Source organism: Mustela erminea, chromosome 8, assembly GCF_009829155.1.
Source record: "Mustela erminea isolate mMusErm1 chromosome 8, mMusErm1.Pri, whole genome shotgun sequence".
Lineage (NCBI taxonomy): Eukaryota > Metazoa > Chordata > Mammalia > Carnivora > Mustelidae > Mustela > Mustela erminea.
The window spans coordinates 33,400,917-33,425,241 of record NC_045621.1 but is presented as its reverse complement, the minus strand read 5'-3'; the positions used below and the strand labels follow the sequence as shown (position 1 = coordinate 33,425,241).

Genomic DNA, 24,325 nt, shown 5'->3' with positions numbered 1-24,325 from the left:
TGTTGCAGGCTTAATGTAGTTTTCTTCCCACAGCATTTACTTTTGAAAAGATCTCAGAACCTAACGCTTTACCCGATCGTGGGACCGTTTGTTGGCTTTGGGGCTGAGAGTGGAGTGAATCAGACATCTAGCAAATGTTCAGTGGTAGCCCTTCTTTTCCTCTGTATAAGTGCATCTGATTAAAACACCCAGAAAATGTACTTTAGATATTTGGGTTCAGACAGACAGTTAGGCGCCTCTCACACAGTATCCCATGTCTAACTCTCTTGCCCACCTAACTGGATGGCTGGTTTAATCTGTGTTTTTGTGCATTTGGCTTGCTTTGTTTTGTTTTTAGAGGAGAGAGTTTGGAGGGTAACAAGGTCCCTTCATCACCTGTCAAATTGCCTGATGTGGGCAACCATTTTGTCCTTATTTGCCTGTGGCTACCTTTTGTCTATACATCTCACGAAGCAGGGAACAAAGAACAAGGTTTTTCCAGCACCTCTGAAAGAGAAGCTTACAGTCCCTGAAAGGAGTGTGCAGGTGTCTGTGTAAATGTGCATGTCCATGGTGTGTTTTTGAAACAAGCTGCACATTTCTATGGGTTCCTCACTCTGATGTTCTTCTCTTTGATCTTATCTGTTTAAGGGTTATTCTTTCAGTGTATTTCAAGGCCCAAGATTGTGCTCCCTTGCCCACTTCATTAACCAAACACCCTATTATTCTGTCTCTCTCTCTCTGTGTGTGTGTGTGTGTCTCTCTCTCTCTCCTCACACACACACACACACACACACTTCCCACCAAACTTCCTCAAACTCATTAATTTCTATGTAAAAATCTCTTCACAGATAAATGTGCTCTGTACACATAGGTGGTAGTAGTTGACTCACAGTATCTATTTTACCCCAGTGTTTAGTATAAACTCTGCCTATTCACTCTTGCCACTGTGTGTGTTAAAATAGACATGTAACCTAGTCTTAGCCAGTGAACCATGAGAGAGTCTCCTGGGCTGCTTCTTGGCATAGTTTCTCATCTGGTAACACACAGTCTCTCTTCTTCTTCTAGTCTGGACTTTGTTGTGTCTGGTGAAGAGTTACCCATAAAACCTAAAGGTGCTTCCCCCGCCTGGGGCAGGGCCTTGAGAATTTCCAGAGAGCTGGGCCAGAGCCCTGTTGGACCATGCCTGGGACCCGTACTAAGTCTGGACTGCTTTTACGTGACATAATGGATTTGATAACTGCTTAGCCCAATTTGAGATAGGTTTTCTGTTCCTGGAAGCAAAAAAATAACTTAGCTAATTCAGATGTACTTTTTTCTGAAAAATTTTAGTTGTTAATAGTCATCTGATTTCATCTATTTCCTCAGATGCTCATCTACTTGAGTGCTTTGATAAAACCATAAGATAATTGCTAATCTTTGAGTTCAAACTACATGCCAGGTATGGCTATAGAGGAAAGTCTGCAGGCTTGTTTTAAAAAGCGATACTGCTTATATTCAGTTAATGTGCAATCCTTCCCTATTCCTACCCAGTCACTCGCTCCCATATATCACTGATTAGTGTCATGTTACGTGCTAGCTGTTTAAGTTCACCAAAATCTGATAGTGAATGAGTTGATTCAATAAGAGCCACATGGACCATTTCTTTGGCCTCTAAAAGTCTGGGTCCAATTATGGAAAGAACTGCCTTCTTATCAGTACACATAAAAATATTCCAGATAATATAGCATCACTCTTTGACCAAAATCTTAAGGATGAATTTAGTTTGCCACGTACTTATTTTTCAGTTATTGTTATGATGTAAGGCCCAGCTTAGCCATCCTCTTGTATATGACAAGAGTGACAGGGCAGTGGGGAAGGGAATGATAAATTGGCCCATACGTGACTTACAGATCCAAAGTTTATCATTTGTAAGTTTTAGCAAGAAAGAACATGGTATAAGAAAGATAGTGAGGAGTAGGGATACATTGCTTTGTGTGTTTATTTTTAAAAGTCTCTTATTTAACCTTCAAATAAGTATGACAGATTTAAAGTTTTCCTCCTAGAATTGTGGTGAAACCAAATCTCAAAGCACAGAGACAGTGTCAGTAATTGAAAGCTTGTTGAAGATGGTGACCTGGTTTGGAAGTCAGAGCAGAGTTCCCACCACTGTTTCCTCTTTTCATTTGCTTTTAGGGGCCTTGCTGCTCCTAAGTCTATAAGGACAGATAACTGGGGAACTTCCTCCCCAAATAAGAGAAAGCTAGCGAATTGGCCAGAAGGAGGAAAAGTTGCCAGGAAGATGAATGCAGATTGGAAAATGGATGCAATTGAGAGGATGGACATATAGGTACAGATACGGATGTAGCAGGTGATGGGGCTGGGCACTGGGGTGTAATAGGTGGAGCAAATGGGGGTGCTGCAGTGACTGCATGAATCTAGAAACCAGTTAACACTTGTCTGTCATTTACCAAACCTAGACTAAAGGGTCAAAATGGTATTAGTCGGGCCCCTGGGTGGCACAGTTGGTTGAGCATCAACTCTGGGTTTCAGTTCAGGTCGTGATCTAGGGGTCAAGAGATCCAGCCCCACATCAGGTTCCACGTTTCGCATGGAGTCTGTTTGGGATTCTCTCTTCCTTTCCCTCTGCCCCTCCTGGTTGTGCTTGCTTTCTCTCTAAAATAAATAAATCTTTTAAAAAATAGTATTAGTAATTAGCCATGGAATAATCACTAATAGCCCTTGGATTCAAACTATGTGGCCAGTGTTATACAAAAACTTTACCTACATTATTTAATTTGATCCTCATACTAGCCTCATGAAGTTGGCACTACTCTTAATCTAATTTTACTGATGGGAATGAATGGCACTCGCCTGATACACTGCAGAATGCAGATTAGAATCCAGGTAGTTTGATTTCGGAGTTGCCACTCTTACCCATGGTGCTATATTATTTCACAGTCTAAAGTATTGTCAATGCACAGACAAGAAATCAGGGTGGTAAGAGAAAGTATCCCCCCCCAATTAAAGGACAAATATCATTACAATAATTAATTTAAAGAATGCGGAAGTACCTTAACAATCCAGGCATCTAAAGCAACTTTTTCCCAAAGATAAATGTTCATGGAGAGATAGGCACTCTTCAACAAAGATTAGGATTTCAGTAGTAGAGTAGTACTACTTTTAATGTCTCATAAATGAAAATTCTTTAAAAGATTTTCAACTAGATTAGAGTTGCCGGTTTCATTTAAGAAGGCGCTCATGTTGTCTTTCTCAAAACTGCCCATTCAGTGGGTCTTCTGCCCAAAAGCCAGACGAAGATTCAGAAACCAGTAACTTCAAAGCAATTTCTCTTTAGGAATTAATTCATTATATCAATATGTAGCTAGAAATTGTTCCAAACAATTTTTTTCTTATTTTTTAGTCTCTTAAAGGTTATTCTTCACCTCTACCAACACTCCTTTGTTTTATCCAAATTTTGATTTTTACTAGTTCAAGATATAGTAAAGAATACCATTTAACTATGAACTAAAGATAAATAGCTTATCGAACAAGTTTGACAATAATGTTATTTTATTACATTTGCTAACTGCTGACCATTGTATTTATAATTCACACAATTACTATATCTAGCGTAAAATTTAATAGCTTCTTTGGAACCATGCTTTATCTCAACTCCAAAATTAACTTACTTCACAAAGACAGAGATGATGAGTTATAAAATTCAACATGTACTTTACTTATCATGAAGGAAAGCAATACATATTCATAATTGCTCTCTGGAGGTTTCTTGACATAGTTATTGCTATCGGTAAGAGGAAATTTTTTCCACAAAATAAATTCTTTTTCTTCAAAATAAAATTACAAAATTGCAGGCAATACCTATAATTTTAAACAAGAATTTATATTGTTAAATTCAGTTGGCTGTATAAATATTTTTATTCCACAATATTAACTTGCTTGATAAATATGGAAGACAGAACACTGCCCAGGCTAACTACAAAGTTTCCAGAGCTGCCCGTGAGATGATCTTATTTAGCATGACAAAATGATGAAAATGGAGATGGGTTTTTATGATACAACAGACATTTAAGATTTTTAATTCAAGATGTAACTTTTCTCACGTGCCCTCACATCTCACAGGCTTCTTGTTTTGGAGGTATATATTAAGGACAAAGTAGAAAATGTACATACAGAAAACCTACAGTTTTCATATATGTAAGTTTTGGGGGTTACATTCTCAACAGGATGCTCCTATAACATGTCATCTTAGAAGCACATATGAATGCTACTACTCTATAAATATGTATAAATTAAATGGCCTACAATACCTATTGGTTGTCTATTGGAGACAAGGAAGAAAGTAGAAGATCTAGCCCTTATTTTCAATGAAGTGATGGTATCTCTAAACCTCCTCCTTTTAATCTGAAAACGATACATCTTTCCCTAACAGTCTTTGTCTCTTCAAAACCATTGAACAGGTCTAATTGAATTGGTAGGCTGTCAGTTCTTTCAATAACCAATATCTATACAATCAAATTAGTGATTAAAATGGGTTGGTATCCTGGATACCTAGAAACTCATGGTCAAGAAGAGGCTATTTCCTTTTGTTGGCTTCTCACAGCCCGTGCTATTTTAGACTGGGATGTAGAAAAGGCACTGGCCCACTCAGCCTCCTGGCTTCTCTGACTGCACGTGTTCCATACAAATAAATGAAAATGGGGCCACTGTTCTCCTGTGTCAGGACATGGTCAGCATCAGTAAGAATACCACTCAGCAGGCCTGCAACATCTAGTGAGTTCCTATTGCAGCCCTGCGTTCTCTGCTAGATCAGGTGGCAGTTGGCAGAAAAACTAGTATTTTGAAAGTTCATTTGCTACTTAAAAATCACAGAACTCTATTAGATACGGAAGAATAGTCTGCAGCTTTAGAGAGTATTTCATACATGTTTTGAGATTGCTGGTCTTCTAGGCAGGAAAATCTCTGATTTCAGGACTGGAGTTTATAGGAAGTTGTTGCCAAATCCAACTTGGGTCTGTGGTTTCCAAATTTTGAGATGTGAAAAGGACTCTGTGTTCAGTGATGGCAGGTCTCGTGTGTCTTATTCCCCTTAGTGACTAACATCTAGCAGACTTAAATAAGCAGTTCTTGAGTAAATGAACAAATAAATTAGCAGTGGATTTCTTAATGTCAGTGGCAAATTCACTTTGAAGAGTTTTTCTTAGCCTATTGTGGGTAAAAGCCTAACAAAAGATGCAGTTGACAATAATTCTTTTAAGATGCAGTCAAATTTTGCTTGAGCAAAACCAGCATATGAAAAAATCTGGGTTCACAAAACAAATATATTATCAACTAAAAGGTGATTATATGCTTTGCAATTACATGGAAATATGTACTAATTCAGAAGGTTCCTAAATGCTGGCTCATTACCTTTTCTCAGGTTCATGATGAAATAACAAAAATCAGCTCACTGTATTATTTTTCATAAGAGTAAATTAATTAAAAAACTATCCTTGGGGCACCTGGGTGGCTCAGTCTGTTAGGGGTCTGCCTTCAGCTTGGTAGTAATCCCGGGCTCCTTGCTCAGCAGGGAGCCGCCTTCTACCCCGCCTGCCATTCACCCTGCTTGTACTTGGTCTGTGTCTCTCTTGCTCCCTCTGTGTCAAATAAATAAATAAAATCTTTATTAAAAACAAAAACAAAAACAAAAACAAAAACGTCCTTTATTCAAAAATTACCTTCTCTTGTTTCCATGGTTAAAATACTTTTTTTAGAAAAACAAGATAACAAGGCTAGTCTATGCTAATTATTCTTTTCTAATGCTCTTACTTGCCAAAATAAAGTTGCCAAGCATGTACTAGTTCCTCAGCTTTTTGAAAAATGTTTTATTGTTCTGAGAAATCTAAATGTTGGAGACTGACTTAGTTTTAAAATAAGATTCATTTATAAAGGATACAAGTACTTAAAAAAATACTGAATGAAGGAGAATAGATAGTATACCCTTGGCCTTAATTACCCATGATAATAATAGCCAATGGGTGTAGAGGTGCTCCTCCATGCAGAGCACTGCTCTTAGGGCTTTTAAAAATGTGTTAATCATCTAAATTTCACAGTAGCCCAAGAAAGGAGTATTATTTTTTTCCCCATTTTACAGATGAGGCCTCTTGCCCAAAAAGACACAAAATATAGCTAGTAAACTGATAGAGCTGGCTCTAGAAATGATGGTCTTTTATTATAAGGAAACTGGGCCATACGATAATGCAACCAATAGAAAAACATTCAGTTGTTATTATACTCTAATGATTATGGAAATGAAGATCCAATCAGCATACAGATTATAAACTCCTACCCAAGACTCCTACTATCTTATATTTATATCAGAGCCCTTCCCAATCCTACCTTATCAACCCAATTCTTGGTGACCTATTTTTAGCTTCAGTATTTACAGAGGTATTGCTTCAAGCAATATCCTTATTTCTTAGACTCAAATTTTAGTTAGCAAATACCAGAAAACAAAGCAAGAAAATAAGGAGTAGTCAACCAAATAGGGGACGAAAGCACAACATTCCTAAATTCGGTCATCATGATTAAGTTAACTTGGGCCAAATTCAACCTTATTGCACACACAAAGAAAGAACATTTGTTTACTTAAAGAGTATAAAACTCCAGCTTCCAAATGCAGTGAAAAAGCATTAACACCGTAGCTTTTATAAAGGTATTAAAAAGTATTACAATAAATAAAGTATTAAAACCTCAACTTCCATATGCAACTATCCATCCCAACAATAGGTTCTTAATTAAAAGATTACATACTTCAGTGAGAACTCACATATTTTTTTGCAGTGTCAGAAGTCCAAATATAATATCAATTCAGCGAAGAGTTATATTGGGAAGCAAAATTCATAACAGCTAAAAAGATAAAAGGCAAAACTGATGAATCCAACTAGACCTTTTGGCTACAATGACAAAAATAAAATAAAAAACCTCCAAAATTACATCAAACTGGAATCAAAGACAATAATTTTGGCTTTCAAAACCGATAACACTCTTGGTAATGGTAACCATGATTTGGCAGGTTAAAGACAGGTTTCTATCACCCTATCCTCTATTTTTCACTACCAAAATATTGCACTACATGAAGGGAGCTGTCATTTTACTTCAATGATAACGAAAAAGAGATTTTAACGCTATTAAGTCCTGGGTTCCCTTAGGAAAGATCAATGAATCAAGAGGTCTTAGGGCTTCTGCAGTTTAAGGAAATTTTGTGGATTAACATCTCCACCCCTCAGTCCTGAGAGGATTGTGCACATCTGATCCGACGACCTCGTATACATACACTACGCTAATTTCTAACAACTGCAGGTAACTCCTGCACAAACTCTTCTTTCCACTTGCCGGCTTCTGCTCAAGTAACCCTCCCTAGTTCACCTGCCCTAGAAAACTACAGAACCAGTTCTAGGACTTAGTTATCCACCTAGCTCCCCTAAGCTCCTCCCCGAGACTGCCCCCCTCCTGGCCCGGCCCCGGCCGCAGCCTCGCCCTGGGCCCTGCCCCCCTGCCAAGCCCGGCCAGACCCTTCCCAGGTCCAGCCCAGGAAGACCCAGCCCACTACTGAGACCCAGCTCCGGCTCTCCGAACTTCCCCCGCCCACCCCGTCCACGTGATCAGGGCCCCACCCCCCTCCTCCGCGCTCCACCAATCAGCAACCACCTCCGCCCATAGCTTCGTCTCCTACGCTCCCCTTTCAAAAAGGCAGCTTTCTTCTCCCGCCTTCAGCCCCGCCCCTTTACCATCTCCCCGCCCTGCTGGTCCCTCCCACTCCCTAACTTCTCATTTCCCTCCTCCCCTCCTGTTGACCCCTCCCGCTCCCAAGCTTCGCCCCGCCCCACCCGGGGCAGCGCGCTCGCCCTCCTCTCGCGAGATCTGAGCGTCCCCTCCCGCCGCGGCCGCTTGCCTCCCCCTCCCGTCCTCCCACCCCCCTCCCCCCAATCTCTCCACTCTCCGGCTCTCCTCCCTTCCTCCTCCCCCCTCCACCCTCTGGGCCGGATCTCGTCTCGCTGAGGCGGAGGAGGAGAAGGAGGAGGAGGACGTTCGGCCTGCGCAGTGAGATGTTTGTCCGTCGCCGCCGCCGCCGCCATCGCGGAGGAGCGCGATAAAGGGAGCCGAGCCGGGCGTGAGGGGGACCCCGCGGAGCCGCCGCGCCAGCGCAGCCCCCCAGTCGAGCCCGAGCCGCCAGAGCCCGAGCCGCTGCCGCCCCCGCCGCGGCCGCCCAGCGGCCGGCCAGCTCCCCAGCCCAGCCCGGGGGCCGCGCCGCCGCCGCCCCCAGCGTAGCCCCTCGCCTGCCCGCCCGCCTTAAATGTGACACCGGCGCCTCGGAGTGCGACCCGAAGCCGCCGCCGGGGAGGGGACGAGCACCATGTCGAATCTGAGCAAAGGCACGGGCAGCCGGAAGGACACCAAGATGCGGATCCGGGCCTTTCCGGTGAGTGAGTCCTCGGCGCCTGGGACCCCAGGGCCGGGGGCCCGGCGGAGAGCCGCACGCGAGGCCCGGGCTGAACTCCCCCAACAGGCCGCAGGCCCGGCCTCCCCTCCCCCACGCCGCCGGCCGCGGGGCGCGAGCCTTCCCGGCAACGGGGCGGCGCGGGGCCCCGGCGCGGCCGCCCTCCCGCGCCGGAGCCCGGCGCCGCGAACCCGCCCGGGAGCTGCTCCTCCGGCCAACCAGCGGGCGTCGGCTGCGGCCAGGGCCCCTTGGCCGGTCCCAGCACCTTCGCACATTCCTGGGGTATAGGCCCAACCCCTAGTATTCCTCTCTCTGCTCACTTCCCGGGACCACCAGACGGCAGGGACGAGGGCTGTGGAAGTCCTCCGTGTATGGGGCGTGTGTAACTTTTCACGTGTGGTCTCGCTGCAGTTTGAAAAATAACCTAGCCCCGAAGGTGGCCGGCCAGTCAGACCTTTAGGATGATGAAGGGGACTGTCCTCTCCCTCTCTCTTCCCCTCCTCAGGAAGGGTTTTGCCACCAGTCTACCCCCGACGCAGTGACAGTGGTTCCCTGTAATGCTCAGTAGTAACGTACTAACATCAGCTGTAATTATAGCCTCTTTCATCCACAGGCTTCCAGAGCACTTTACAAACTCTCTTGTGCAGGAATTGCCCCGCCACTCGAAGGAGGGTCAAGGGGTAGCAAGAGAAAACACATTGGACAATTGTGTCTCTATTTCTTAGCCATGGAAGCCCAAAAGAACGAGTCGTCACTACCCCGAGTTGCTCTACTCTATATAGTTTTAGTGACAGCAAACGTGTTGTTTAGAAACTTTCTTTTTTAGCATTACGTTGAGTCATATGGTTGAAGTATTAAGCATGTAGAGTATAACTTTGGATGTCATACCTGATTCAGATAGCCAATGGCAAGCAATTAAACTGTTGTAACAGAAACTGGGCATACTTGCTCACATCGCTACAGTAACAGGTATACGTCAAGATAGACAAACTAGCAATTGAACTGAAGATTTTAGAACAGTAAAACTAGAGAAAGATCTTGAATGTTTTAGGATTATAAACGTAACCTTGTGAAGGGGGAGAATGGGGTTTGAATTCACTTTTTTAAGCACGCTTTTTCAGAAGTGTAATTTGCACTGAGGCAAGACTTACTAATACCAAAGGGACCTAATGAAGTCGATTAGCGTGTTTTCCCTTGTAATAAAATGAGCTGGGTTTATGAATTTTTGGGTAATGTTAGCAGCTTTGCTGCTAAGTCAGTTGTGAACATTTTGAGCAGAATTTAGAATTGTTATGAATTTTAAATAGTTTTATACAAGTTTTCTAGGGAAAATTTGCCATTTTTGAAGTCTGAGTTCTTCTAGTTCAGATTTATTACGAAAACGTGGAATAGCTCACATATAACATTAACTCAGTTTTGTTAATATTGTGATTAACCAGTTGTACCTTTAAATATGATCAGCTTTGTCGTCTCTTTAGGTTTACCTGTTCCCCTGGTCTTCATTTCCTCATTTGTTCAATAAATACAGAGCACTGTGTGCCAGGCACCGTTCTAGGAGCTTGAAATAAGTACTGCTTGAAGTTCAGGATCCCTTCTTTTTGGATGTTGTATATTGTTGGAAGAGACAGGAGAGAATTGCATTATGCTTTTAGTTAAAAGAGTATAATGTATGATAGCACGCAGTGCTGAAACTGATTTTTTAAAAAGTAGTGTTTATGGTTGTGAGCTAATTTGGACCTTTTCTGTTCATAACTTGTTGCCATCCAAAATTTTCTAAAATCTTTTAATGAAGTTTATAAATGATTTGTGTTTGATACTCAGTTTAATGTCAGCTAATTTTTAAAAGCATAATTTTTATTTTGTGAGTTAATCTTCATAAGTAGTTTCCACTGAAAAGAACCTTTATACTTTTTAATATAAAAATTTTTAAGTCCTGGTTCCTTGAGCCCTCACTAAGAATAGATACATGCCTCAGTGGTACGATATTTCATGACTTACCCTTTGGTGAATGTTTGAGTATCTTATAGACATTTCAAAATTTCTTTTTTCTTCCAGGTTAGCAGTCTTCTAGTAGTAAATGTGTAGTATCCTGTAAAGAAGAAATAGTATTTATGTGTGTACATATGTACATTATTTACAGCTATAGTATTTGCATTAATCTTTGGACATATTGTAGGTACTGTAGTTTAAGAAAATTGTAGTTTAACCAAAAGTCTCAAGTGCTCATTTCAGATTCTGTTTTATGAAATTGAGGTGTAAAAAGTGTAAAAATATGTTTTGAGGTTGTTTTCATTGCAGAATAGAGTGGTAAGTGAACTTAGAGGTTATTTTATATATGTGTAAGCCTATTCCAGATACAGTCCCATCAGTAAAATCAGGCTCCTTTTAGTGTCTTGAATGCATATTCTAAGTGTGCCTTCATCATTGTTCACAAGACTAAAAGTTCATAACACAGTTTTATGCACAATTTTAAGTAGAACTTTTCATAAGGTTTTAAGAGAAATTACTTATTTTTAAGATGGAGAACAATAGGGACTCTCTGGATTTAAAAATTGTTGATGGAGTTAGAGTTTATTTCAGTTTATAAGTTTTCCTGCCCGGCACAAAATACATGTCATTTCACATCTTTTTTTTTTTTTTTTTTTTTTCCTGGTACCCAAAATTAACAGCAAGGGCCACAAAACTTTTTTAAGGAAGGAGGCTGTAGTTGTGAAACTCCTGGAAGCTATATGGATTTGGATCAGAGTGCTGCCCCAAGAAGTTCCTGCTCTTCTTGCCTTGCTGTTGCTGAATGTCTCACTCCAGAGTTTTTGTTCCACTATGTAGGATTAGTTGCTGTCAGGTGAACCTTTTGTCCTTACCTTTGAAAAGCCATTCCTCATCACTTGTACTTTCACATGGGTTTTGTCCACATGGGCTTGAAAAATTTGATCGGATTGGAAAGGCTATGTTTGAAAATATTCTTCTCTCTCCTAATAGTCCTTTCTTACCTTAGTCTTCAGAGTTAGCAGTCACATTGTGAAAGGGATTGTCTTTAGAGTGTGATCTGAAAGTTGTTTCAGTGATTAAAAAAGCATGCTAAATCACGGTGAAGAATCTTTGAGATGTCCACTTCATAATCCTAGATGAGCTTCACAGAGCTCCACCTGTGTAGCATAGACAGTGAGTGATGTGGAGGTTATTGTTAGATGGAAACCGCAGAGTGAATGACATTAGAAAGAGAGGAGTTTTAAGATCATATGCGATGTACTTAAGAATGCAAGAGTTTAAGTTTCAGTGAAGATTATCTGATGTTTGTTAGCAGTTTTCTTAAATTTTTATAAAAGTTACTGGACAATTTGTAGTTTCAAATAATGCAAGTTTGAAATTAGATCTCATTTATTCATTGTAAATGCAGCAGTTGGATTTACAATTGGGAACAGTTAATGTTTTTGTTTTTCCTAGCTGTTGTAAAATTTGCTAGGTTTGGGGGAACACCTTTGATCTTCGTAATAGATTTCTCTTCCTTAGAGAAAGTAATTGTTGTCTAGGACTACCTGAAATATGTACAGGAAAGCTGAATAATAGTCTTGCAAATCACACAGGGTGGGGAATTAAGAATTTTTCATTCTCTAACAGAGAAATTATGGAGTAAGGTATAACAGATTCATTAAAGTGTTGCCTGTACTTAGATTGATTCTTTCTGTTTGATAGTTTCAGGACAGCGAGCTATGTTGTAACTGTTAGTACCTCTCTGGCTTTAGAAGTTAAAAAACAAAAGCTTAAAGTAGTTATTTATAAGGTGTTTATATTCTGCATTATCTTCCTAGATGGCAGTTCAGAGGAGCCTGGAAAATTAAAGTACCAGTATTGAATTTGAAATTATTTTAGAGTGTAGAATATAATGTAGAATTTGGCCTTTTAAATAAGGTCAGTTCATTGAGACAAGGTAGAGAAAGCTTCATTTGTTTGTACATCATTCATTAAATGTAGCTAATAACAGCATTTCTCTAGTTCATAAAGGTTATATAGTTAAGACTAAAAAAAGTATGTCCTCCCTTTGTTTTCTAAATTGCTTCCAACTATCAGATAATTTTTTATCTTATTTTCAGGGAAGATTATCTGATGTTTGTTAGCAGTTTTCTTAAATTTTTATAAAAGTTACTGGACAATTTGTAGTTTCAAATAATGCAAGTTTGAAAATAGATCTCATTTATTCATTGTAAATGCAGCAAAAAAGTAAAGATGTTACTAGTAAGCACAAATCTCTGAGGTATAATAGGAATTGCAATTAGTGTCTATCAGTGTATTGTGAAAACTATTCAGTCATAATCTGTCAAAGCAATGAATTCATTTTAGTAGGTTTTCTAATTATAAAAATAATGCATATTCATGATAGAATACTTAAGTATCTAAATTTATAAATAAGGAAATAAAAATCACATCTAACCCTACTGGTTGGAAATAAGCAACATTTACATTTTGTTGTATTTTCTTTTAATCTTTCATACACTTCTGAGCTCCCAGTAAAATTGAGGTACAATATCAGTTTTTTTTAAAAAAAGCTTTTTAAAAAATGCAGTATTCTCACGTTAAATATATTAAGGATATGATCTGTAAAGACTAGTATTCTGTGGCACCTCAGTTTGCCTAACCATTTCCCAACTGCCAGGTATTTTGATCGATTCCGGTTAATTCATATTTCCTCTGTTATAGATAATGCAACTATGATTATTTAGGCACATAAATATTTGAACCTATCCATGATTATGGAGTTATTAAGCCAAGCAAAATTGGTACATATTGCCAGTTGACCTCCAGAAAAGTAGGAATAATAATAGCTAACCCTCAGTGAATGCTTATCATGGGCCACAGGCAGTGTTCTCTCTGCTTGGCATGTGTAAACTCATTTCATTTGCACAACTCTATAGAGTACTACTACTATCTGTTTTACAAAGGAGGCCTTGAGAACCTAAGAAATTTGCTTCAGGTCACTGTGCTTATAAATGGCAGAACTGGGATCCTAATCTGGCTCGTAAGTGAATATTCTTCAGAATTAATTATACCTGTCAGGGTTTCTACTGTGTAGCAGTGTCTTAGCCAACATTTTATATCCTGAATTTCATAGGTGAAAAAATAGTACTCTAATGCTTTAGTTTGCATTTCTTTGACTACTCATTAAGAATAAAACTATGGATAGTCTTTTTTTTTTTTTTTTTTAAGATTTTATTTACTTATTTGACAGAGATCACAAGTAGGCAGAGAGACAGGCGGGGGGGGGGGGTTGGAACAGGGTCCCTGCCGAGCAGAGAGTCCAATGTGGGGCTTGATCCCAGGACCCCAGGACCTCAGGACCATGACCTGAGCTGAAGGCAGAGGCTTTATGAGCCACCTAGCCCCAAAACTATGTATAGTCTTTAATGGAATTTTCCTTCAGAGTATTCAACATCAGTGTTAGGAGTATGATTAAAAAATAGAATGAGTATAATAGAGTATGGTGGGCTTTTGGCTGCCAGATTTTGAATGTCATTTACACCTTTTCCTAGCCACATCATCTTTAACAAGTTACTTAACCCCTTCTAGCTTCAGTTTCCTCCTCTGAAATGAAATTATCAGTGGGACCTATATCACATGGTTGTTGAGAGATTTAAAAAAAAAAAAAAAGCATTAGTACCCTGTCTAGCATTCAGCTGTGGTTACTGTTTAGCCATGATTATGCCACAATTTAAATGTTGAAATTGTTATTTTTGCAAGTAGTTGTATTATAATATTGTTTGCTTACTTTAGTGATGCTGTGATTTTTTGGGTACTGTTTTTTATTCTGAAAAGCCTGCAGGGCCAATTTGAACCACACTAAAAAGTCAGTCTCAAAGGATAAAGGATTAGGTACCACTGGGGCACTTGAAAAGAATGCTATTGGCTCTTGGGGGTAGTTTAAAAAAAAAAAAAAGTTCAAGTAACGATTCTTACATAATCATTGAAGTAAATATGTCATTTCTTATTCCTTTATTGAAGGAATAAATGAATGTCTGCATACACATTCATTTGGTGTGTACATTCTACTGTGTACTTAAATGTTATCTAAAAATACATTTTGTTTTTCTTCGTTTCCTCCCTTTTTTTTTTCCATTCCTTCCTTTTATTTATGTTTTCACTCGTGAACTAGAGTGTGGTCCCTGCCCAAAACTTACACGAGACACCCTTTTGAACCACAAAATATTTAGCATCGTGTTAGACACAGTGTGGGTGGTTAGTGAATGATTAAATGAGAAACTGATCCTTTAAGCCAAACCATAGTAATTGATTAATTGGGTAAGTTGATGGAAGTAGTACTCTGAAATGTTTACTGCTGTTTTTGCCACTGTAAGTGAAGTCTTAAGATGTAGTCAATCATTAATGATTTGAAGTCAGTCTAGTCTTCTGAAACAATAATGATTTGAAAGTAAAGATAGTATGATGCATTTGCAGTACCGTTGGCTTAATCTTCAGAAGACTAAACCTGTGGCCCAGTCTTTTCTGTTAACTAGCTGTACTCTTATCGTTTACTCCCTCCACCATGGTTCCTTCTTCCCAACCTGTTTAGCTGTCCACTGTAATCTACTTTCATTGCAGATTGACTCTCTGTATCTTCAGCCTGTTCTCAGAATTCCTTACCGCCTTTTCATCTGAAACCTGGCTTTGCCCTGAGAATACTGGCTTATCTTCTTAAATTGAGGTGTCTGTTTTCCTTGTAATCCTTGAATCATTGGGCCCACATACAATATATTACAACATTCATCATCCTTTTTTGTGGCTTGGGCCCTTGTGAACTACTCTTTGTACATTTCCTATGCTTGTCTCTAACTTCTTACACATGTTCCTTCAGTCATTGAAGACTTTAATACCTTCCTCACAGATATTCATTCCAGTTAAGATCTTAATTTTATCCACTGTGGCATAGACATTGATTCGATTTAAAATAACGTTTATTATGTGTTCCTACTGGAGGTCAGGCACTATATACAAAGATGATCAAATGGTCCTGGCCTCCTCTTATTACAGTGGTGTTCACTCTGTCTTAGAGCTTGTTATTCCATTGCTTTAGAAATCTTAAACTCCAATATTGCATTGTATCCTAACATCTTCATTTATTAGCTATAATAATGAGCAGATTGCTTAACCTCTTCCCTCCTTTGTAAGGAGAAAACAGTAGCACCTACTTTGTAAAAATAGAGTTAATACATGTAAAGCTCGGGCGCGTGGGTGGCTCAGTGGGTTAGGCTGCTGCCTTCGGCTCAGGTCATGATCTCAGGGTCCTGGGATCGAGTCCCGCATCGGGCTCTCTGCTCAGCAGGGAGCCTGCTTCCCTCTCTCTCTCTCTCTCTGCCTGCCTCTCCATCTACTTGTGATTCCTCTCTGTCAAATAAATAAATAAAACCTTTAAAAAAAAATACATGTAAAGCTCTTAGAATAGTACCTGGTGCAAAGTAGACATTGTAAGTAAATGCCAGTTGTTATTATTTAATTATTCTGTTCTGCTTTCTGCTTGTTTCCTTCTCACATTAATGTGCTCTTGGTCCTCAAGAAGACCCCCTTTGTTCTCCCAAATGATGATGCCAGTTACTAGTTGCCTCTTTCTCTTTCTCTAGAGCAAGTCCAGAAATGGCACAAAGTATCTTGGATCATTCCATCCATCTGTCTTCACTGCTTATATTTTTTAGGCTGTTGTGCACTCTTGGGGAAAATTGGAAGATAGTGGTATCTAAGCTGGACTCTCAGGACCCCTTGGCAGTTTTTTTGTGTGTGTCCCTGGTAAGCTCCCTCTCTCTTTTCCTGTGTGAGCTATTCCAGACTTTAATCAATGGTCTTAAGCTCTTTATTGAGAATTCTCTTATCTGTCTTCTTCCAGAAACTTAACTACTGCTTCACTGTCAAAAACTAATGTTATCTTGTGTAAGTTCTTAGCTTTCTTTTTCAGTTGTAGCCTTTAACCTGTATCTTTACTCATTCTCTCAGTGCCTTACCTCAGGTCTCAGAGAAGGAAAATGTTCTTTTTCTGTCTTCCCTGTCATGCTAACTACCATACTATTTTTCTTCCTATCCAAAAAGTCTTCAAAGAATAGTCTGTATCTCTTTTATTAGAATGTGTGTGTTTTTTTTAGAGGCGGCATCAAGTCTTTTTGTATTGATCTTTGTCAGTGCAGCACAATAGTATCCAACAACGTTGAACCAATGAACTAATACACTCTTTATTTTCTCAACTTTAAGATGGGAGCTGGAGCAGTCTTTTTCACAGATTAGTTGTGAGGATTAAAAGAAATATCAGGAAGTGTTTTCTAATAAACAGTGGTATCACTGAGACATTTGAATGAATTTTCTAATCGTAAAGTCAGAATTTTCAACTAAAAAATGTATTGTGTTTTATGTAGGACAGTTACTTTCAAACTTGAAGAGAGTCTCCAGGACCCTGGAGGCATAGGAGGAGTGGCATTAGGTGTAATTTCAAAAATCTCCTTCTCTTGTTATTTAAAGCTGTTCAAAACCTGGCATTTGTATACAAGATTTCATTTTGGAAAAGTTCTATTAACCACTGCTTTAAAATCCAGCCATTTTAAAGTTGAGAAGAGTCCTTCTTGCCCAAGTTGAGACAATAGTAAATTGAGAACTGATTCTTTAGTTGCTTTAACCCCTAATTCAGACCTTTTGCTACTAGAAATCATTCCTTTATTTTTTAAAGTCAGTCTGAAGTTGAAAATGTAGTAAAGTAAAACTTCGTGACTTTCATTCATTTAGTACTTGTGATCACTGAAAAAGGAATGGACCCAAATTTACTTTTTAAATGTGAAAGATTACTGTTGAGCAAATGAATAAGGACTTCAAAGGAATATCTTTACCTACTTTAAGAAAATACAAGCTCCTTTAGAGATATTTTTCGATAAAAGCAAGGCTTCATTGCTAAGAGGAATTCTTTAACATAAGATTGCAAGTCATTCTTATTTGAAGCAACTCTTAACTGGGCAACCTTACGTATGTATTTGTCTGTCCTCTTGAAAGTAATCATGATAAATTCTTTTTTCTTTCCAGTTTATGGATAGTATAAGAAATTGCTTTATAACATTAGTAACAACTTGTTGAATGTCTACCTTATGTTAGTGTGTTTTAGGTGCTTTGAATTATAATTACCTCAGATCCTTACAACCTTTAGATGTTGTTATGATTTTAAATCTTAAGGCTCAGAGAGACCTAGTAAGGTATGTGTAATATTGCATATCCAACTAAGAAAGGGCAGAGCTGGGATTTAGGTCACAGGTGTATCTATTAAAAGATTCATATTCTTCCCCCTACACTACACTGCCTAGTTGTATTCTGTTAAGCATTTGCTAGATTCTGAAACGTTTATTTAGTAGGAATATATTGGAAAATTAATTCTAAGAATGCCATTCAAATTATTAGCCAGGGGCAGATCCTGGGGCCCTAAAGCTTATATAATGCAGTACTCTATAAAAAGAATTCAAAATTAGTTTTCAGCCAGTGAAAGGAGCTTTTGCAAGTGTAAGCCTCTCTCAATTCAAGGTAAATGCACCTCTCATAAGAGAATAAATGTTATTAAGAACTTATAGTCAATGGAAGTATGTTTTCAGTAAAATTTGAGTATATAAATTGCTTAAGGGTATCCCAGTGTGTATTGCATTGAATAAAGCAAAGTTACAACCTATGAGAAGGACACTAGGTGACATATTGGTGAGTTAACACTTTCCTCTTTATAAGGCTGATAGCACACTTTTTAAAACTTTTTGAATAGGAATTTACTGAATTTCAATTCAATAGGAATTTATCTTACTAAGTATGTTTCAAAAAGGGATTCTTTGGCATTAACATTTAAAATACTTTAATATAATCTTTATTTTTTGTGTTTGAGAACATATTAAATAGGTTAAACAGTAAAACGAATTCTGAAGCACAAGAATCAGGCACTTAAAAATAATTCACTTTTTTTATGGTATATGCAAATGAGACATGAGAGAAGTGTGCAGTTTTTTTGTGGGGGTTTTTTGCTGAATGCTAGCCCTAGCCAAATAAACAAGTAATTTGGTTGCTCCTGTTTGTATTCACATTTTAATTTTTATTTTTTTTATTTTTATTTATTTTTTTTTTAAAGATTTTATTTATTTATTTGACAGAGAGAAATCACAAGTAGATGGAGAGGCAGGCAGAGAGAGAGAGAGGGAAGCAGGCTCCCTGCTGAGCAGAGAGCCCGATGCGGGACTCGATCCCAGGACCCTGAGATCATGACCTGAGCCGAAGGCAGCGGCTTAACCCACTGAGCCACCCAGGCGCCCACATTTTAATTTTTAAAAGCTAAGAAGGATTTTGAGAGACTGTTCCAGTCTTACGTAATAGATGAAGAAAGGGAGGTCTACAGAGGATGATTTACCAAGGGATACTTTCAGGATTTGAATTTACGGAGAACCAGGACTAGAAGCCTGATTTAAATTAAAGGCTCTTTTTTCTAGACCGAACTGAAACATGCCTGTAGCCATAATAATTCAGTGGTAACATTAGCCTATACAACTATAAAAAGACATCTTAATATTGAACACCCATTGAGTTGACCTGAGGTTAGCAGAAGGACACTTCGTTCAGGACGCTTGGATTTCTTCATTGCTCTGATTAGCTGTGTGATCCTGGTTAAGCCACTTAGCCTCAGTTTCCTCATGTGTAAAATGAGATTTTTCTTTTTTAAGATTTTATTTATTTATTTGACAGAGATCACAAGTAGGCAGAGAGGCAGGCAGAGAGAGGGGTGTGGGAAGCAGGCTCCCCGCTGAGCAGAGAGCCCAGTGATGTGGGGCTCGATCCCAGGATCCTGAGATTATGACTCGAGCCGAAGGCAGAGGCTTAACCCTCTGAGCCACCCAGGCACTCCTAAAATGAGATTGTAATTTGTGGTTATCTTAGGCTCATTCCAACTCTAAAAGTTTCATTTAAATAGGTATACTTATGCATAAGTCAAGGAATGGAATGCTGGTGTGTTCTGTTGTGGCATAAAACATTTTGTGTAGTGTTGTAAAAGTCACCTACCTATGTTTTGGATTTAGAATTTTCTTTAAAATAAATGGTTTATTTCAGTGATGATGGTTAAATAGTACGAAGCAGTAGGAAATTAGCTATGTTTTTGTGTATTCTTTTTTGTGTGTGAATTGGTAGTTTTGGAGAAATTTTGAGATTTGATACCAGATTTTTGTAATAATTTCATACGATGGGCTTTTGTTGTCATATCACATTTGCTAACTGGTAATTTATACTTTATCACATTTTTCCCCGTCTCCCTTTGGACTGGGGGTACCTGATTCCAGTGTAAACTAATTTATAATTTGTATAGCTTTTTACACATTATCATAGTTTTAGAAAAACAGGGTTTACCCATTTCAAAAACAACAATGATAATAAACAAGTTACCTAAAGAGAAGAAAATATTGTCACTTTTGATTAAAATTAATAATTTTTAGATTGTAGGATAGAAACATGAGATTTAGATGTGTACTTATATATAAACTAGAAGTGATTTTATTAATAGGGAAGGTCTCTAATTATATCTCTGGATAAAATGTGTTTCAGGGTGCCCAGTTGGTGGCCTTTAGTTTTTCATTTGCAAAAACAGCACCAATAGTAGGACAGTGACAAACTTCTTGCTTCAGTGACAGTACTTAAAATTGCATTTTACTGTGATTATCATCAGACCATGAAATGTTACACGTACCTTTTTTTCATATAAGCAAAAGTCATTGAAATACGTTGTACTCAAGTCAGTTGTGTCTTAACATGGACTTCAGTAGGCTAATCTGAAAGTTTGATCTTTGGTATTTGAAAAAAAAAATGTTTCAAATTGATTTTTGAACAGCCTACTCATGCTGAGGACTTAAATGCAGATTATAATTGAACCTTCTTTTGATAGTTCAGCTTTCTCATTATAAATGTTACTGTTCCATAATGATATTAGAGTCCAAATGAATGTTGATCAGATTCAGTTTGTGATTCACAGAATTATCCCAGCCTCCTGTGCTTTTCTAATTGATAATCTTTCTCTCTGCTCTTTGACAACAGTTTTATTACTTTTAGCAGCACAGTTCTGTGGCCATCTGATGTCCACTGTAACCACAGAAAAGCCAATTAAGCAAACATCAATCTCAACTTTACATTCAGGTTAAGTTATTAAATAAGTAAGGCTCTGTGTCAGTTTTGTGTAGTAAAGAAAACAAATGTATAGAACAAGTGCTGTGTGCCAGATGCTTTCACAGACTTTGTTAATTGCCACATAGTACATGATCATCTCCTGTTTCTTCTGCCACAAGCATGTGAAGCAAGTAAATTCTGGAAAGTTAAATAACTTGTGCGAAGTCTGAATATCCCATTGTACTGTTCGGGTCTTTGGTTAGATTTTTGATGGTTGAGGTTGCTTAAAGATTAACTGTTGGATAAATGGGATGCTTGCAGATGTTATAAGTCATTGTGTAGTTGTTGGTCACCAAATAAGATTCATCATTATTATTAACCATAACTGGACCACGTTCAAATCATATTTTTGGAAAGTCACTTAGGCATTTTGCCATGTAGTATAAAGGGTACAATAAAATAAAGGAAGACTTTATATTGCTCTGAAGTGCTTATAACCTGGGAGGGAGCGTCCTTACATAATTTATGGCTTAGTCGTATCTGACTTAAATACTGCCATTCCTCAGATATTTGTACCAGAGCAACTTTTTTGAGGCTGAAGCTCAAAATTATGATCAAGCATTTTTCCTTGTTTATTTTTTTCTAGCTGTGTCATTCTGAATTGCCTGGAATTTCAAATTTTCACCCTTTTCCCCACCCACCCTGTTCTAAATTTCTTGTCAAATTATTCACAGGGAACTAAAGACTTCTTGTGCTTTGTATATAGTGGATGTAAAGAATACAGTTCTCTTCGTTTTAGTTTTAATTGGCTCATGCTGTAGTCCTCTCCAACTCTTATTACAGATCCTACAAGATGTGTAAGTATATAATAGACTGATATCCTTCCAAATTCACACTTTTTTTTTTTTTAAAGATTTTATTTATTTGTCAGAGTGAGAGAGTCAGTGCCCACACAAGCAAGGCTGGGCAGCAGGCAGAAGGAGAAGCAGGCTCCCCGCTAAGCAGGGAGCCCAAATTGGAACTAGATCCCAGGACCCTTATCATGACCTGAGCTGAAGGCAGCCACTTAACCAACTGAGCCACCCAGTTGCCCCCAGATTTAGGCATTTTGGAGGTTTTTACGTAATTTGAAATAATGTAGATGAATAATCAAGAATGTTTTGAAAAAAAAAAAAAATACAGACTGTTAGGGTTGTTTTTGTTATTGATACTTACTAATGAGGATATTGTAATCCTGGATTAAGAAGAGGCAAAAGGGGGTGGAGGTCATTTTTAAAAATCAAAGTTTTGTTTTGGTTTTTAAAAGTCTCATTAAACGATAAGCACTTAATGCTTAATTATACCTTTTCTTTAAAAGAGCTTTTGTTTCTTTTCTTGCTGAATGAGTTTACTTTCCCTGCTGATCACTTTATAACTTAAACTTGTTGGAGCAGAATACTGTATATGCTTAATAATTTGCCAACATTAAACGTTTGTGTGTGTGTGCATTTTATTATGTTATTGCTTTTGTTGCAGCATTAACAAAATTCCTTCCTGAGTGTTTTTGCAATTAATGGAACCTAAGGAAATCCGTTTCATCAATGAGTTTAAAATCCTGCTTGAATAATTTAGAATATTATTTTAAAGTACGTTTTAACTCTATTTTAAAAAATACACAGTCTCAAGGCTTTTAAGTTTTGTGACTCTGAGTGAAGTATGGACTGATGTTTTTATGGTTAACATATTGATGACATTAGAGTTCATTTAGCCCTTTTAACTTTCATTGATCGTTAATGTTGTATTCCTTACCAAGATGAGTGAGAATTTAAAGTTCATCAGTAACATAATTATTTTGCCATTGTTACTGACATGTTCATTTGATGCCAAGACCAAGGCATGCATATGTAAGAATCTGCACTTAAAGTCCATTTCCTTTCACATATTGTTTTTAGACTTGCTTAAATTAGGGAAAGATTGTAGTTTATGGATCCTGTCCTCGGGGGCCTTTTCTGGATATGATTTTTCTCCTAGTTAACAATTTATTAATAAAATCAGTGACTAAGCAGTTAAATGAATAGGAGAATCTGAAAACACTGCTTGATAAATGAAATTTAAGAGTTTGTTGCTTGTACATTACTATATTTTATTTGAAAAGGACATTTTATTATTTTAGAATTACATTAATTGTTTATTAATTGCTTAAATTTAATTACATTAAATTTTTTTTCCGTGTCTTTGTGATTACTAATTTAAAGGTTCAAACTTGCATTAGTATAATATAGGTAAAGCAATATTCATTCACCGGACATTTGTTTATGGCCATCTAAGTGACATTAAAGAAAAATGCATAGCCCTTTTAGTATCTCTTAGTCTAGTGGAGGAAAAAGATGCACAGCTGTTTATGAATCAGTATGAAGCGTAGGATAGATATGACCTGAGTGTTAGGAAAGCGCTGAGGAGGGAGTCCATTTTGCTTGAGGCGGTGAGGGAAGGAAGATACATATGTGATATACATATATGAGCTGTGTTCAGAGGCTATATAAAGAATTGGATAAAGAAGAGGCAGAGGAGGGGGCCTTTAAGAAGACAAGGGAGGGTGGTGAATGAGGTGGAGGTGTGTCATTGGATTGGAATAACTATTGATTTAATGTTGTTAAGGAATAAATGTAAGATAGGTAGTGATGAGTGAAAGTAGTGAAGTTAGAGAAGTAGACATAGACTAGATTTTGAATAGTTTTAAAGTACATCCTTCCACCTCTGTAGTTAATGAGAGTTAGGTTTTGAACAGGTTTATTTTTTAAATGGTGATTCTGAAGAAGGTAGATTCTAAGAGGTTATTCGAGTTTATAATAGTTGGAAGGCTGACATGGTGATCTAGGTGCAGGTTTTAGAATAGTATGCAGGATGAAAGAATGGGAACATATTTGAGAAATAATCTGGGGTCCTCTGTTGGCTGCACTTCATGATTGAATGAAAGAGGATGAGAGAAGAAAAGTTAAGCCTTGGCTTTTAGCATATATAACTAAGTGGCTTGTGAATTAAAGAATACAAAAGGAAGATATGTTTGTGTTTGGGGTTCAGTTAACAGGGATTTTGGATCTGATAAGTTTGATCTATGTCTAGAACATTTGGCTTGAGATGTCCAGCAGGCAGTTGAATATGGTAGTTTTAGACTTTGGAGGACTGTCTGGGCTGGTAGTAGAGATTTGGGAGCAATTAATATATAAGCTAGTAGTTTATTCTTTGAGATGTGGACCAAAATTCATTGGAAATGTGATAAGAGCTCAGGACTCATCATCCAGGAAAAAGAAATACGCACATTATATTTGTAAAATTTTGTGTACAGTTTCAGGAGGCTCCAGAATCCCTTACTAATCTGGTGTCTTGTAAATTTTAGAATTTTCTATGTGAGGGTGGTCATTGTAACCATGATAATGGATGGCAATGCATAGTAGCCGAGTAGAGTGAAAAGAGTCAGGACAGAGCTCTGGGGAATAAAATGTTTTAAATGGCACCGAAAAATAGGAGATAGAAAGTAGGGAATAGTGTTTCCAAAAGAAGGCTACATTATACTGACTTGTATGCATACTTGTACTTCTCAGGTACTTTTATTTTAGTTCCTATCTGTTTATTTATTAAGCTTGAAAAGTTATTTTATTATTTTTTTTCTGACAGTTGATGCCCATAGTTGGCAGTTCGGAGATTCTGTTATTGGACATTTTATTTAGTCAACTGTGAGGGATTGTGCTGTACCCT

General features: G+C 38.1%; 1 protein-coding gene across 1 annotated transcript in view; it reads left to right on the top strand.

The window, feature by feature from the left end:
* Window positions 1-7,747: 7,747 nt before the first annotated feature.
* Window positions 7,748-24,325, top strand: part of CUL3 (cullin 3) — a 94,804-nt gene continuing 78,226 nt past the window's right edge. The window contains exon 1 of the mRNA XM_032354978.1: window positions 7,748-8,440. Coding sequence (XP_032210869.1) covers window positions 8,375-8,440 — 66 coding nt within the window. The 5' untranslated portion in view covers window positions 7,748-8,374. The remainder of the gene's footprint in view (window positions 8,441-24,325) is intronic.